General features: G+C 48.9%; 6 protein-coding genes across 6 annotated transcripts; 2 read left to right on the top strand and 4 right to left on the bottom strand.

Annotated features, from left to right (window-relative positions):
* Positions 1-175: 175 nt before the first annotated feature.
* On the bottom strand, positions 176-2,277 carry N7487_002512 (putative flavin-binding monooxygenase; the record flags this gene model as incomplete). Its single annotated transcript, XM_056870259.1, has 5 exons — positions 176-310; positions 385-838; positions 898-1,433; positions 1,498-1,604; positions 1,662-2,277. 5 exons carry the CDS (start codon positions 2,275-2,277, stop codon positions 176-178), a joined length of 1,848 nt encoding a protein of 615 aa, XP_056735043.1.
* A 1,302-nt stretch (positions 2,278-3,579) lies between these two features.
* Positions 3,580-5,040, top strand: N7487_002511 (uncharacterized protein; the record flags this gene model as incomplete). The annotated part of the gene is made up of 3 exons (XM_056870258.1): positions 3,580-3,762; positions 3,809-4,066; positions 4,126-5,040. 3 exons carry the CDS (start codon positions 3,580-3,582, stop codon positions 5,038-5,040), a joined length of 1,356 nt encoding a protein of 451 aa, XP_056735042.1.
* Positions 5,041-5,984: 944 nt separating this feature from the next.
* On the top strand, positions 5,985-8,406 carry N7487_002510 (uncharacterized protein; the record flags this gene model as incomplete). Its single annotated transcript, XM_056870257.1, has 3 exons — positions 5,985-6,097; positions 6,166-6,696; positions 6,753-8,406. 3 exons carry the CDS (start codon positions 5,985-5,987, stop codon positions 8,404-8,406), a joined length of 2,298 nt encoding a protein of 765 aa, XP_056735041.1.
* Positions 8,407-8,707: 301 nt separating this feature from the next.
* N7487_002509 (Gfo/Idh/MocA family protein) lies at positions 8,708-9,885 on the bottom strand (the record flags this gene model as incomplete). The annotated part of the gene is made up of 2 exons (XM_056870256.1): positions 8,708-9,768; positions 9,849-9,885. 2 exons carry the CDS (start codon positions 9,883-9,885, stop codon positions 8,708-8,710), a joined length of 1,098 nt encoding a protein of 365 aa, XP_056735040.1.
* Positions 9,886-10,579: 694 nt separating this feature from the next.
* On the bottom strand, positions 10,580-11,190 carry N7487_002508 (uncharacterized protein; the record flags this gene model as incomplete). Its single annotated transcript, XM_056870255.1, has 2 exons — positions 10,580-10,708; positions 10,774-11,190. The coding sequence occupies 2 exons, from the start codon at positions 11,188-11,190 to the stop codon at positions 10,580-10,582; spliced, it is 546 nt and encodes a 181-aa protein (XP_056735039.1).
* A 607-nt stretch (positions 11,191-11,797) lies between these two features.
* Positions 11,798-15,915, bottom strand: N7487_002507 (uncharacterized protein; the record flags this gene model as incomplete). The annotated part of the gene is made up of 4 exons (XM_056870254.1): positions 11,798-14,955; positions 15,021-15,229; positions 15,288-15,406; positions 15,460-15,915. The coding sequence occupies 4 exons, from the start codon at positions 15,913-15,915 to the stop codon at positions 11,798-11,800; spliced, it is 3,942 nt and encodes a 1,313-aa protein (XP_056735038.1).
* Between the last annotated feature and the right edge of the window lie 82 nt (positions 15,916-15,997).

The following is a 15,997-nucleotide window of genomic DNA, read 5'->3' as shown; positions in this document are numbered from 1 at the left end:
AGAGGGAACAGTCATCCGTGCGGTTTATACTGTTTACTTCCTTCGTATACATATAAAAAGAACATGAAAAAAATCCATCGAAGTATTCAGACATATAACATCCCTAATATCAATCTTCCATTACGCATCCAATGCAATTTACAAAATCGCAAAAGCATGTTGCCCGCCCCTGCACCTACTGTCGTACGCCTTTTGATATTCCAGACTCGATAGCCTTGATCTGAAGTGCCAAAAATTTGGAGTAGATCCGACATAAGGCGAGGTTTCCGCCGAAGTACCAGAAGCCCGGATGACCACTGGGGCGCCACATCTGAACAGGTTAATTAGCATGCATTTAGGGAAGATCACAAGTGACAGTCTCGAGATGGGTAGATGACAGCTTACAGCTTGAACCTCTCCTTCTGCATCCAAATCCCAAACGTCGGAACACCGATCCGCAACCTTGTCACCCAAGACCTTCCTTACTGTCGTGCGCATATTATCGTATCCAGTGGCAAGGACAACAACATCCGCTGGCAGGGAATCACCGTTGGCCAAAAGCAGCTCGCGATTCCCAAAGCCATTGATACCACCCGGGTTGTGATTGACCTTGATCTTGCCATCGATGATAAGCTGACTGCACCCGACGTCGATATAATAACCTCCGCCACGAGTAAAGTATGCGCGTGCAATACCAGCTCCATCTGGCCCAAAATCAAGTTCGAAGCCAGCCCGACGGAGTCCGTCTAGGGTCTCCTTTTCAGCGTCGGCAATTTTCTTCGTCATATGTACACTTAAAGCGAATTGAACAGGCCAGGGGAGACTCTCGCAGGCAATATCACATTCTTCAGTTGGTGGACTACAATGTTGGTGTTAATATGACGTGAATCTGGGAAATGTGAGTATAAGAAAACGTACCCCCCATCCTCGTGCATTCCACTGTGCATCATAAAGACACCCTTTTCGGCAGTTATAACATATGTCCCACTGCGCTGCAGCATAGTGACATCTGCGCCGTTCTCATAATAGTTCTGCGCGATATCATGGCCGCTGTTACCAGTCCCGACGACGATAACTTTCTTGCCACGCACATCGCTCTCCGACGCATCGCGGTGCTGGCTGCCATGGTACACCTTGCCCTGGAAAGATTCTTGTCCGGGAAAGGAGGGAATCTTCGCTTCACCTGAGTGTCCTGTGCACCATACAAGATGACGAGGCCGGATGGTGCGTTGGGACCCATCGCCGCGCGTGAGGACAGCAGTCCATTGGCCTGCACCTTCGTCGTACTCTGCTGAGATGATTGAGGTCTGCATCCAGATATTCAACTCCATAATGCTGGCGTAGGCCTCAAACCAGTCACCCAGCTTGTCTTTCGGTGTAAACTGTGGCCAGTTCTGTGGGAAGGGCAGATAAGCCATGTGTGTGAATTCGGCTGGATCGTGCGTAACAAGAGTCTACATCGCGATAAATCAGCATTTCTCCCCATCACTTAGATCAGGTTCTTCCGATGTTATTTACCCGGTACCGGTTACGCCAATTGTCCCCAACGCGCTCACTCTTGTCAATAATCAAGCACGACACGCCGATGCTCTGTAAACGTGCACCCATGTTCAATCCAGCCTGGCCTATTGTCTGTTAGCATATCAATTATAGCTAGTTATCCTCACAAAGGGATCCCTTACCCGCCCCTACAACCAAAGCAGTGGGCTCTTCGTCTAAAAATTCTTTCTTTCGGTTCCTGCGCTCAATCCACGTGCCCCCAGCCAGACCACCAGGCATCGACTCTGTCGTCCCCTCAGCCCGACGCTTTCCAAGTGGCTCCTGAGCCGACTTCAGCTCCTGCAGTGACGTGTACATAGCATAAGCCTTCCAAACTCCATCCTCCGCCTGGGTCAGACGCAACATGCCCGTTCCAGTGCCAAAGGCAGTCTCAAAAAAGAACATGGAAGACACCCAGCTCAATCCGTCAACGACCTGCTCCAGGCGTGGCTGAAAGTTACCGTTATCTTGGAGTTTTAACTTGGTCAGTTGTGCAGTGGCTTGTTGTTTGCTCAGGAAGCTTTGAATCTCGGCGGCTGAGTGTACGGTGCGCATGTCCCAGTCCAAGGCTAGCATGTCGCGCCACCAGGACTCAGCGTGGAATAGCTCGTTGATGTTCAAGTTCTCTGGATGGGAGAGCTGGACTTCGAGAGCTGACAGCCATTGCTGGGCGATGCTTTTCGGGTGAGAGGGTACGTCGGAGGGTGTCTTGGGCAGTTGGATTATGTGTGGATTTCCACCGGTTAATGTTGTTGCCATCCTGAAGTCAATAGATTTGCTTAGTTGCCAACTCAAACAGGCGTTATAAGGGTATGTTTCAGGCAGCGATGCGGAAGTATGCTTTCTGCTTTAATGATCCTTGTAGGAACCCTTGTTGGTAGTTTTTAAACCCTCTGTCTTCCCCTCTATCCATTTTGCCGGGTAAGCCCATCTCAGGCAACTGAGCCGAGTTCCACGGCGTGTCTCCGAGCGAGGGGCAGCTGGGAAACATGGAGTACAATGCAATGTTCAGGTGGAGTCGCCTAACGTCAGTCACCCCGGCCTCCTCCCCGAGATCTTGGGGAGATCGGAATAATATCCACCGAGTTGACAGTTTCGGGGCAGGTTTGCCGAGCGGAACAGCCTTAACAGGAAAATCTGGCGATCGGTTCTAGAAACCTGCTAAACTTGGCATCTGCAGGCTCGGCTCATTTACTCTTTTGTAAATATATTTTAGAATCCTCATGTTTTATGGGGCACAGACCCGACTTGCTGCTTCAATTGGAAGAAGCACGCATATAGTCCTATCCTACTATTCTGACTCAATTATGTTATTCGAATTCTCATTAGGCTTTGATTGAATTTCGACTGGTTGATTAACAGAGATTGATACAGTTAAATATCCTATCACCTATAAGTGACAAGTGATAGGCTGATTGTGAACGTTCTTCGGGCAAAGGCCTAGCGCTTAGCTATTTAAGTGATAAGAGTGCTTCGGTTTGTAACTTCCTTGCTAGGTAGAATATCTCGAGCTGGGTTCTTAGTAAAGAAGCTGAGTGGTTTTAAGGAACCTTGAGTATTTCGTAGGGCATGACTATCACCACATTTCCTATGGGGGTCATTATATTCACCAACTACATCATAGATATATATCTAGAGGTAGGAGGTCCAACTCTTAGATCATGGTTTGCATATGCAACACATTGGGATTTGCAACGATATATGGCGTCACTCCGTGGGTTAATGCGTCCAAGAAACGACAGTGAAAGAGGTAAATAGGAGGCGAGACTCCTAGTATATCGGTACTCTTTGTTGATATGTGCTGTCGGTACTACATATGTCCCACTCTCGGCTAAAACAGGCAAATGTTGCACATTTTCAAACTTAAATCCCCCAAGAAGATGATTTATATTCACCCCGAGGTTACTCGTAGTAAATGACGGAGGAAATGACACAAAATCACCGGCGTTTATTTTTATTTTATACAACGGCCTAGCACAAAGTGCCCAACATAGGATCAATATTGCCCTCACCTCCCTTCTTTCCACTCGGAGCTTTTGTCACCTCCCCTCAAACCTGGAAATGGATGATCCAAACCTGGGTTCTTCGAAATACACTTGCAAAGGTGTCAGCTGTCTGGGAAATTACAGTACCATTTATGCGGGCTTGATTGTCGATGCCGTGCTTGATTCGGCAATTTTGAAGGGGAAACTCACCGAGTTGGTTGGATTATGGCCAATACTTGGTGGTGATTTGATCAAAGACGTGAGTTCGTTTTACCACTACTATGGCCTGCTTATGTCCTTTCTAGACAAAACCATGGTCCTTCACCTGTGGCAGTACTGTTGATTACACCAGCAGGGCGATTAACCAGTCACTGGCTACATGTCTTCCTATCCATCACGACCAAAATAGCAACGAGCCAAACATTATGAAAAGCCCAGAAATCTCCGCAGTTGACGAGAAATTCATATTCGACGTCCCCCCAACCCCGCAAACAGTTTCCGCCTTCGCGTTACTCTCCTACAAGATGCTACTTTACTGTGTTTTGGAATCGCGCACCATATTTGTGACGGCAATGATTGCTGGGAAGTGGTTAAAGCATTCTGTGTCCTACTGTCCAATAAGCCAATTCCTTTGTTTGCGCTTCCGCCTGACGCTGGGGATGTCCGCATGTCTGATCTGATGAAAGTCAAAAATGAGTGCACCGAAACTGAATCCAGTTTTTACTCCCAGACGCATGCGCAGAATTACGACAGTGGGATATTTAAGCTAGCAATGACTGTGTGGCATGTGCTACTAACGCTCCTTGCCATGAAGTTTGGATTCCTTGAGGAGCTTACAACCAAGTTTATCTACATTCCAGGCGCATGGGTCGACGAATTACGGGTCAAATCCCAGGGAGAGCTGAAAGACTGTTCCCCCGAGATTCAACTCACACGAAACGACATTATCGCCGCATGGTATCTGAAATCCATCTATTCCCATCAACCTGCAGCTACGTCCCCCAATCCAGTGGACTACCTTGGGGTTATCAATTTCCGTCGCTTTCTTGAGCCCCCAAAGGCTGGAACATACTACATTCGCTGTAGTGTTGGTGCCCTCCGGTGTAAATTCTCTGTTCAGCAGCTGAAAGAAGAGTCGGTTGCTGAGATTGCTCGGGATATACGCCTCACAACACTGCAATATACATCTACCGGATCTGTCTGCCAGAGTCTTCGGTTCTCGGAAGATCATACATCAAAGACTCTCACATTAGCTCTGCGCGGCTCTGGAAACCTTGCGTGTGCTGTGGTATCTCACTGGACAACATTCGATTATACAGGTCTGGATTTTTCCGGCGCCAATCTTAGAGGTCAAAAGGTGTCAGTCATATTTGTCAATTCTATGATTGTGAACGAATGGGACCTCAAGATAGCACCTGTTGCTGTTGTCATGAAGAATGGGTCTGGAGGCTACTGGATTCGCGCTGCGAATACATTCACTGGCTGGAGTCGGTTCGGCGAATCTAACAACATGGAAATTCTGTTCCCTACACAGTGATCGGAGTCTCGCCTTCTCGGTTCACGTTCATAGTTCAACTGGGAAGCTTCTGCTTCCCCAATCTGAAATGCCCCAGATGAGAGAATCGTTAGTCATGCATTATATCGCACCGTCATTCAACAGCCCGGCCGGGCTAGCTCAATCGGTAGAGCGTAAGACTCTTAATCTTAAGGCTGCGGGTTCGACCCCCGCGTTCGGCTATTCCTAAAAACCAAACCTGAGATTTCTTTTTTTGCCCCCTTTTCTTAGGGCATGTGTTTAGAAAATCTACAAAGTAGGGGGAAGATACGACCCTAAATTCTGTTGTGAGAGATCAAGGAGCGAGGTCCGCTTTGCAACAGTGAAGCCTGAAGCAAACATATCGAACATGTCAACCATCAGTTACCTCGAGTTAACTAGTTAGTTACTCCGTTCTCTCTTGTATACTCTTTTTATTCGGGTAGAATTTTGTTCCAATAAGTGATTAAATTTGACTATAACCCAGGCCAAAAGATGAAGATATCTCCAGTCACTCACATGATTTCTCCCCTGGGACTATGGTCATGGCCAAAGGCAGACACCCTAGTTCCACCACTATCCTACCCTGAAGGTGTTCGTGGACAGGCTAATAATACCAATCAAGCCTTTTCGCAAGGCGCAGCTATACGGGGACTGTGGAGAATGAAGGCCAATCTGAACGACCCTTCAAACCCGCCATGGGCTGTGGAGGGTAAGACTCGGACGATCAAAGGGCCAATGCCTCAATGATGACCCGCTTTGCTGCCCAATCGACAGTCTTCAGCCCGCGGTGTGAGGGCCAGCCACCAATTTCCTGAAGGACGCTCACTTTTGGCCCCCAACACAGCTAGGAACCAGGGTATTCAAAATTATAATTTAACAATAAAATTGAAGGTATGCGCCCTTGCTAACGGAATGTTTCCCAATGGTTCTTACGGTCATATGAAATGACGGGCTTGCTCGAGAGCGATGCCTCGGCATCTCTCCTCCATACCTCGCGAGAGCATTTAATTAATAGGGAGGAGGAACCTATCCCACTTGATACATTGCGACTTTCCAAGTGAGCGTCGAACAAACATTCGCAGATCTGCGTTGCGATCGCCACTAACAAACTGCTTCTCGTTGAAGGCAGCCTTCGATTATAGACCAAAAGGCATACCAACAGGTCAACGACTGTGATACCCCGGATTGTGAAGCGGCGGCAGATGACGATTTGAAGTGTACTCCATCACCCCAACCACTACCACCGACCAAGAAAAGATGGATTACTGGGCTGTTACTTTGCGCGTTGGGAGTCGCACTGGCGCTACTCGCCCATGTTATTCTCACAGTCAAATTGGCCTCAAAAGCTGCTTCTGGTGGCTATGGATGGGGTTCCTCGTCGGCCGTTGTCTATGAAGGCACTTGCCACCAGGCGAACCAAATCGCGACCGGCCTCCATATTCTTGTCAACATCATCGTTTTGACTTTGACTGCAACAAGCAGTTACTGTAATCAAATCCTCGCTGCGCCGTCACGCGCAAGAATCGATATTGCTCACGCTCAACGGGTGTGGGTATCGATTGGATCCTCCAGTTTTACCAACGTCTGGTACGCGCCCTTCTGGCGCAAGACACTATGGCTGTTGATTCTTGGGACATCTTTGCCAGTTCAGATGATGTATGTTTCTTGTTGTGACGGGCAGAAGAGCTCCGGCTAATATACAACGTCTTCAGATACAACTCCTTCATATACGTTTCAATCAACGCCAATGATTTTGGGGCTGTTGTTGCCCCGATGGCTTTTGGGAATAACCACACAGACTTGTCTAATTTTGATATCCCCTCCAACTTCCACCATGTAGTTGGCATGAACGCGAGCAGCCTATATGATGATCTCATATCCGGTAAGCTCGAGAAAATGAGCAATGCTACTTGTATGGAAGCCTATAGTGGCGCTTATCAAACCGCCCGATCCACGGTCGTCTTCTTGAGCCCGGATCTTTCCTCAAATTTAACGGCCTGGTCATGCCGGGTTGGACTGAATTCCGGTGGTGATCTCTCTACCGACAGTACCTATGAGGGCACCGAATTGACTTGTGCAATACATGAATACAGGGGTAACTATACAATTTGGCCGCCGACTAGCGACATCGACAGTTTTCTGGTTCATGATTGCTTCAGTCGACCAGTTACTCCAACTTGTCAGCTTGGATGCAGTCTGCCCATTGGTCTGGTGGTCATGGGCTGTATTGCATTGAAGCTAATATGCATGCTCATCACTGCCCTCGAGCGCCGGTCGGAGATTCTTCTGACAGTTGGCGATGCCCTCAAGTCATTTCTGACATGTCCCGATCCTTACACGGCCAATAACTGTCTCATGGCTCGAGTTAATAAAGGACAGCCAAAAGAATTGCATCGTTTTAATGACTACCCCTGGGTATCTATATTCTCCCGCGCAGTGCCATTCCGCTTGGGACAGAGCCCAACTCCACAACCAAAAAGGATCGGCACGGTCCGACAAAGATGGTCAGCTGCCCTACCCCGTCGATTGTATGCTTTCCTTCTGTTCTTCAAAGTCGCTCTCCTTGTCATGGCGGGTCTCGCCTTGGGTTATAATACCTCTATTTTTGGCATTAGCCAGCCTGCAGATCTAAATTCAGATGGCATGTCATCATGGGAACAGAAACTCACTTCGTTGTACCATACTCGGTTCTACCCATTGGCATATATGGGATTCATGGCTACCGTATTGGCTGTGAACGTCCCACAGGCTGTGATTACAATAATCTATGCGGTCTACAACAACACTCTCACTCGAATGCTGCTTGCCGCCGAATACAACGATTTCGGCGTCGAACGCAAGCCCCTTCGGGTCTCATTTCCCACTGGAGAACAGCGCTCGACATACTATCTCTCTATACCATACCGGTACAGTGTGCCGTTTGTTGTGCTGTCCACTCTTGCCCATTGGCTTGCCTCTGAGGCCTTGTCATTCGTGCAAATCATCCCCCGAGATGTTCAGGGTAATCTAGATCGCAGCCGAGCATTACATGGTGTGGGTACTTCATCTGTTGGTTTGAGGATTATGGTTATACCCTGGCTGATTGTTGTCGTGGTCGTTCTCATTTTGATGTTTCGGAAGTTCAAATCGGCTGCCATGCCGATTGCAATGAACTGTAGCGCAGCCATCAGTGCTGCTTGCCATCCGCCACCAGATGACATCGATGCTGCAGAAAAGCCTGTGATGTGGGGACAGGCTGATATGGAAATTGCAAGTCTTCGTACATTCCTTGGGTCTGGTGTAGCAGATATCGAGACAAGATGCTCCCATACTACTTTCACGTCGAAAGACGTCGTCGAGCCAAGTCCCCAATTCTTATACTACTAGAATATAGAAAGAAGAGCAATTCAAAGAAGTACTAGTTCCTAATTCGAATTATAACAAAGTCTGGGTACCCGTGGATTTCTAACGATAGGAAAAGAAAACATTAAGGAACATGAGTGAGAACTAATCGTTCGCCGCCACTGGATACTCTTAGGGGTTCTACATGCGTATGGAGTGCAGTATACATTTATGTCAGTGGTAGTATATTACTACTAGAGCTCATTTTGCAGAGTATATCTTTATATGAGTTTGAAACAGAACAGCACCCGGACAGAGCTGTCAGCGAAACAGATTCCAAGTCTCCTCACTCTCCAGGATAGATTGTGTTACCCTGCCGTCTGATCTCATCCATGATATCCATCATATACAGTGTTTCAGCCCACGGCATGACCCTGCTCTCTTTCCTGCCTTCGAGAATATCAAGTGCCGTTTGTTCAGCCTCATGGACAAAACCACGTCCCAGAGTCGGAAACTCATATTTTTTCCCTTGACAGATCTCCCTGGGGAAATATGCACGATCGGGATTCCCTTCCTGCTTCGTCCACACAGTAAAAGATTCCGGCGCAGATGGCGTCCTACCTTCTACCTCAATGTAACCATTGGTTCCGTGTATAACAGCAAAGACTTCACCAGGAGCACCGAGGGCTTTGGTGGTTGAAGTAACGATACCCTGCTTTCCAGTCGAGGGATACTGCAAGACCACACTGGTGGTCACTTCAACCCCTTCTTCATGGGTTTGCGCAGCCAGAATCCGCGGCATCTCTGCCTGATCGGGTGCACTCCCACCCAGCGCCAATCTCGCCCAGGTAAGTGAATACACCCCAATATCTAACAATGACCCCGCTCCTAATGCGAGATTGCGGTATCGGGATGTGGATGGAAGTGAGGCAACATCAACACCAGATGCAAAATCCGAGAACACCCGGAAGACATCCCCAATGATCTTCTCTTCGTGGAGCAATCGCTGGAGTTCGATGAAAAGAGGTCGATGTCGGAGCCACATAGCTTCAGCCACGTATACATTCTTTTCACGAGCGGCGTTGAATATCTCCCTTGACTGTTTGGCATTCAGAGTGAAAGATTTCTCGCACAAGACATTCTTCCCGGCAGAGATCGCTTCCAGGCAATCACGATAATGGAACCCGTGTGGGGTTCCGATATATACAATATCCACATCTGCATCGCGATAGACTTCTTCATAAGAGCTATAGACCTTTGGGCTTTGTTTTGGGCAGTACTTGGTCGCAAATTCCTGACCCTTTTCAATGTTTGAAGTACCAATAGCTTGGACAACATGCTCTACTTTGGATTCCGGCCAGTCGAGAACCAGATCCTCCACAAACCATGAGGATATCATGCCAGTAGCTGATGGAAGGCGTTAGATTACCGCACATCAAACATCAACCTCGAAGTCCAAGAGCCTTCAGGAATAAATTCAGACTTACCAATGATACCCCAACGGACCTGGGGGAGGTTAGACATAGTTTCTATGTTCAACGGATTGCAAGAAATATTGTAGATTGTATTCTAGTAAATGAAATTAGACAAAATGTACCTAGTTTTTCTAGGGTTTTACACAGCTATTTTATCAGAATTCTGGAGTACAAATCTGGAAACCGAAACCCGAAGCTCTCCTGTCATTCAAACAAATCCGTAGGGCTACTAGAAGAACTGAGCTCGTCTCTTACCCGCACTCCCGCGAACCCCTCATCCGAGGGAGTTGGTTTATAAAAATCTCGGGAACCAGAATCCGCGTTGAGAACGGACACAGATATTACCAACAGGGGAAGGTGGATCATGTCACGTGTCTATGCCTGGAGATCATATGCTTAGGTAACGATATAACTATGCCCATCCACCTGGGCATTATCCCCTGGACCGGGCCCCGGGGCCATGCATCCATAGTACAACCATTCATATAAGAGTGGACAACGAAGCGCTTTTGTATTTTTTTTTGCTTACTCTGTCTCTACTACATTGCAATTTTACAGCAAACCTACCTATAGACTTGAAATTTCAAATTCGAACATAATTGACATTGGTTTTTGGTCTATTTCGATTCCACTAAGCATCTCGTAGATCATGCACCAAAATATAAAAGAAAAAAGAGAAAAATATAGCCAAATAAAACAGTAAACGACTACTCATACGTACTACTAGAGCCATGAAATACTCTCTACTCACCAGGGAACCAAGGCTCAACCCCAAGCTTAATGATATAAACTCCATTAACAATCGCCTCGGGTGGCACATCAAGCATCCACTTCCAGAGATCATCTAGAGCATCCCGATCACGCTTATTCTCCTTGTGATTAACAGCATAAAGCTTATACGTATCAAGGCTGTTAGGCGCCTGAATCCACATGATACTAACTGGCGAGGGGGAACATTTAAAGTGCGTGAAGTATTTCCTTGGATTTCAAAGCTCGTAGCGAACTGTCTCCACTGTGGGCGCCACACCTCAAATGTATCTTTCCACTCTGGATCAATACCGCTATCTGCAAGAAGAGCGCACATGCTCCAGACCAAGTGTGCAGCACCGACATACTTCTCCAGGTAACCGACAAGACCGGGCTGAACCCCGTTTTCGCGGTGGAGCTGGAAACGGAACTGGTTAAGGCTGGTTCCTGGTGCAGCGTCTGGGTACATGCAAAGGAGATTGCCAGGTGGAGAGCCGGTTCGCTGCGCTTGACGAAGAAGATCATCCTCGGGCTCGAAGGCTTCCGCTACCTCGATTGGGAAGCGTTGAGTCTGCTTTTGATCCTTTTCACGCTTCCAAATCGCCATGATTGCAAGCTTGTTTGGAACTTCTTGGTTGTTGAGAATTTTTAGGTAGTATGAGAAGAGAGCTGGTGGCTTGGTTAGTCAAAGGTGGACGCTGATGAGATATAGTATTCGGGGCGAAGAGGACGGTTTATATGGCCATCATGTACTGTTCACTTTGACATTTTGAGTGTCGATACTGTATTTGATCTTAAAGATGCTCTTTGTCGTCTTTGTATCTATCAAAAAAGCAGATTTTCATCCTAAGCCCACAATGCCTTTGTACAAGGCATGTTCCTCTTTGTTTGCGTCAATAAAGTATATTAAGTCTTATGAGATAACACAAAGAGAGTCTTTGTATCTCGCTAGCTTGGTTTATATCTGGTGGTGGGTTGCCAGAACAGAGAGGGTGCTCCTACTAGCTCTAATAGGGATTGAGTCTGGGGCCATACGGAAAAGACTCATATACTGGCAAGGAAATAAACATACAAACATGAATTTTCAAAATAAAATATGGAACAAGAACCTATGTACACCGGAAATCCCACGGCCTGACACGCCACCACGCTACCGAGGGTAATTAAACACATACACATGTAGTCCTAAGCGGATAAAAAAAGAAAAGAAACAATTACTGGGTCCGTCGGGCCATGAAGTAGGTCAGGAGGTTAAGGGATCCTTCACGAGGAGGCTGGGTGACTTTTTGTACTCGCTCGGATCCAAAGGTGATGTTCAAGAATGTGCAGAGTTCAGTGGCGTTCTTCCTGACGCCGGGTCGGGGATGTCCAAGCTGTTGCATCACCACAGCACCAATGCGAGCCAGGAGTTCATCGTCGATATCAACACCGGGGCGCGATAGTGACTGCTGGATAGTACTCAGGCCCATTATAGTGGACCGGTACGTCTCATCATTCTCTGCGTCTGCTCCAAGATCCAATCCCTGCAGAACACCGACGATCGCCGTCTGGGGCAAGGTCAAAAAGACCAGTTTGTCTACCACTTCCTCTAGGCAGGTGACGAAGTGCGAAGTGGACTCGTAGTGGCGGCGGGCACGGATAATAGATGCCATAGCACGAGTGTCATGGGGGTGGAAATGCTCGCGGGTCCGTAGGAGCATGGAACGGATAGTGGCCAAAACTTGGGTTTTCACGTCATGATCCTTGCGGTTCGAAGGGGTCGCCTCCAGTTCCGCAAATAGGGCTTCCAGCAATGCATTGTAGTCCTGGCTTTGGGACATAATGTCATCGCCGTGGTATTGGATGAGTCCCTGTAGCTTCCGATATCCCGAGGGCTCCATGGTTCTCGAGACAATACGAGCAAGGCCTTTATGGATCATTTCCTTAGCATTGGCCGGGTCCTTCGAACGCGGGCTAGGGCTGCGGTGACGATCAACCCACTTTCGACTGCGTCGTGTGGAATCTTCAGACATTGTTGATTGGGACAACGTAGACTGGGAGAGTGATGGAGGTATCGACTCAAATGATCTCTGTCTCGCTTCTGGCGAACGCGGTGTAGGTTCGTTTGCCGTCACTTCTTCGAGGGCACTAGGCTTAGCTGCAGACCGCGGGACCGCAGGCAAGTCTACAATCTTGGCCAGGTGTGGAGTCGCATTCTCATTGTTGCCACCGGCCCCGTTCGTTCCGATATGATGCTCTTGGGGAAGCACGGCCTCAATGCCCATAATATTAGAAGCCGCTGGCTGGACACGGCCCCTCGTTGGTGACGGGCTTGGTTGAAGCGGCGCCCGGCGTGTTGGAGAGGGAGTCCGAACTTCAAAGTTCATACTAGATTCCTGCCTAGGGGCCAAATCAGGTGTAGGCATCCTAGCTGGAGCCACTACCGGGACTGAGGTATCTTCGGAGATAGGTTGAGCCTCTGCTGTTTCGCCATGTTCAGATTCATCAAGACGGCTGGGAGACGACTTTGCGGGGGTAAAATGCCCCACCGAAGCGGCGTAGTCAGGAGTCTCGTGTCTGTCTACAGTGGGCGTAGTAGGATCTTCATAGATCACCATTGACTCAGGCTGGGCTTTGGCAGCAGATACAGGACCAGAACCGAAGTCCAGATCTGGATGCTGGCGAGCAGGAGATACTGGCGCGGGAGATACAGCACGATTCGGTTCGGGGATACGAGGTGGAGGTGCGGCAACAACAGGTTCCTCCAATATTATCGGTTCTGGTTCTTCAACAGGGACTGAGTCTGCGTGAGGACCATTCGGTGCTGCATACAGAAGAGGCTGTGATGGATTGAGGGGAGGGCTTTCCAACATGACGGATGCGGGGGAGCGTTGATCCTCGGATGCACTGAGGTAGCTTTCCTGACGGGGGGTTCTTGCGGATGGCTGATTGGCCAGGCTTTCGTTTGAGTCGCTGCGAGCACGACTCGCGGCCATAAGATCATTGTGAGACTTGGACTTGGACAAATCGAGTTTCTTCGGTCTGCCCTTCGTTGTAGCAGCTTGTGTCGATTCATGCGGGCGAGTGCGAGGCGCGGTTAGGGTGGCCTTTGATGTAGGCGTTGATGGCTTTGACCTCACAGCCCTTGGGGAAGTGGTCGCTTGCCGGGTAGATTGGGTAGACTGGGTACTACTAGACTGGGCTCGTGACTCAGGGCGACGAGCATAGGGGTCTGCGGTTGCAGGACGACTAATTTCTGCCCGTCGAGGCTTCATGGCAGGTCTCATAGGCGCAGAAGAGAGAGACGAGAGTGGGGCCCCAGTTGGGACACTCCGAGTGGACTTCGAGGCAGGGGCCGATGGCTTCGCCTCAGCAAAGGTTGGCTGGGCCGACTCGGGTCTAGAAGGCATCTGGGCCCTCTTCCGAGCAGCAATAGCTTCTTGTAAAGCGGAGCGACTCTTAGCGGGGCTCTTTGCAGGCAATGAAGCTGCACCTTTTGAAGGGGGGTTGGGGTTCGATGAATCTTTTTCCAGCAAATTCCGCGACTTGGGGTCGAGGGTGTCTGCTATCACATTGGCTCGTTCCGGCCACACACCATAGAACGTCCAAAAGGTGCTCCGCGATGCTTCGCGCACACCAGGGTTCGCATCGCCCAATCCTTTCATAATCGATTTCTCAATGAGATCAAGGCCACCACCATGTTCAACTGCGCTTTTATGATGAGCTTGGCGGTTGATCAAAACCTTTAGCCACCCCGCAGCGAACAGGCGCACTCCAACGTTTTTATCCTGTGCCGCGAAAGAGACATGCTGTAGCAGGCGAATGCTAAATGAAACATTTTGAATGACGACTTCGACAGTGGCATTTCCGTTTTGGGCGGCAATCTTTTTCAACGCCGAGCAGAGCTTCAACAGGTTCTGCATAATAATCTCGACCATTGAGTCAATTCTAGGGCCACATGTTCGGGCAATATCTTGAATTAAAAGACTGGCGTTGCTAGACATTGTGGTTCGTAGAGAGTTGAGAACTTTCAAGATACCGTCAAGGAGTGTCTTTACTGCATTGATATAGGTCTGGGAGAAGTCGTGTGGCGCATTTCCTCGAGTCAGTCTGCGGAAAAGAATCACATTCTTTTCACGCTTTGACCAATTGTCCTCGGATTCCTTTCCTTCGAACCAGGGGAGCATATCGCGCACAAGATCATCGACATCCCTCGCTGAGGCAACATCGAACGGTTCCAAGCCATCATCGTCTGGCAACGGTTGCTGTGGTGCTGGCGTCGGGGCCGGTGTGCGGGGTCTGTTAACAATTGGTGGCTCTGTAGGCGTGGAAGAGGCTGTCGGTCGTTCACGATGAGCTCTGGAAGCTGGACGGCTCTTTACAGGCTCCATTTCTGCAATTAGGTTAGCACAACCAGCGGAAATCTCTCAAAATATATATAGAAAATAAAATACTAACCATCATCAGTCTGTTCCATAGCATGTGAACGTGACGACATCACCGAAATCGAGCGTTCAGCCCGAGACATTGGACGCGTAGAGGATGCAGTGTCGGGTTCAACGGATCCTAAACCAATACCCGAGAGGACAGCATTTGCGATGGATTTCCTCACACCGCGTGTCGCCATTTGCTTTTGCAGGTCCGACTTCGCTCTCGCGGGGCCGTTTCTGAGTCTGGTTAGCGGCATTCAATAAATATCATGGTTATAGGGATGGCTTCACTTACCGGAACAGATCGATCACGACCAACTTCGCCGTATCTCTAACGGCGCTATCGGCGTCCTCTAAGCACGAAACCAGGGAAGGAACATATTGGCGGAACAACAAACCATGGTTCTTCGTCATCTGTAGGTCGAGATTAGTAGCTGAGACAAGCCTTGCAGGGTGCATGAGCCTACATTTGCCAACCAAAGCATGCCCATTTCTTTCGCTCTGTGATTTTTCCCAACCAGTGCAACTTCCAGAACATGATATTCGACTTCGTTGCCTGCAAATGGCCACAGTTCGGTGAATATGGATGCGGCCTGGGCTCTTATACGTTCTTTGGGGTCATTGAGACGATCCAGGAGAATAGGATACAAGGCTTGGGCGTGGTGGACAATCCATTGCTCCTGCTCTTGAATTGCAAGACGCTTCAAGAGATGGCCAAGTGTGGAGAACCCCGCCCCGAGAACAGAGTAGTGCTGGGAGCCGAGGGCGAGGCGCAATGTTTCGAAAATGGTGCGAATCGCTCCCTCGGGGACATTTTTCTGTTTAATATCGGACTTGACACTAGATAGGTAGGCGATCTTTGAATCAACAGACAAGTTGGGATTCTTGAAGGCCGCCAGTAGCTCCGCTGCCTTCGCCTCCATTGTCAACACCGAGAGATCGATCTCAACTCGGGTCAGACACCGAAGGGAATGGACAGAAGAACGAGAGTGTACGTAACGGACG

Source organism: Penicillium crustosum (assembly GCF_028827405.1).
Source record: "Penicillium crustosum strain IBT 35664 chromosome Unknown utg000001l_segment0_segment0, whole genome shotgun sequence".
Lineage (NCBI taxonomy): Eukaryota > Fungi > Ascomycota > Eurotiomycetes > Eurotiales > Aspergillaceae > Penicillium > Penicillium crustosum.
Note: the sequence above shows the minus strand (reverse complement) of the source record. Positions and strands in the feature narration are given on the sequence as shown.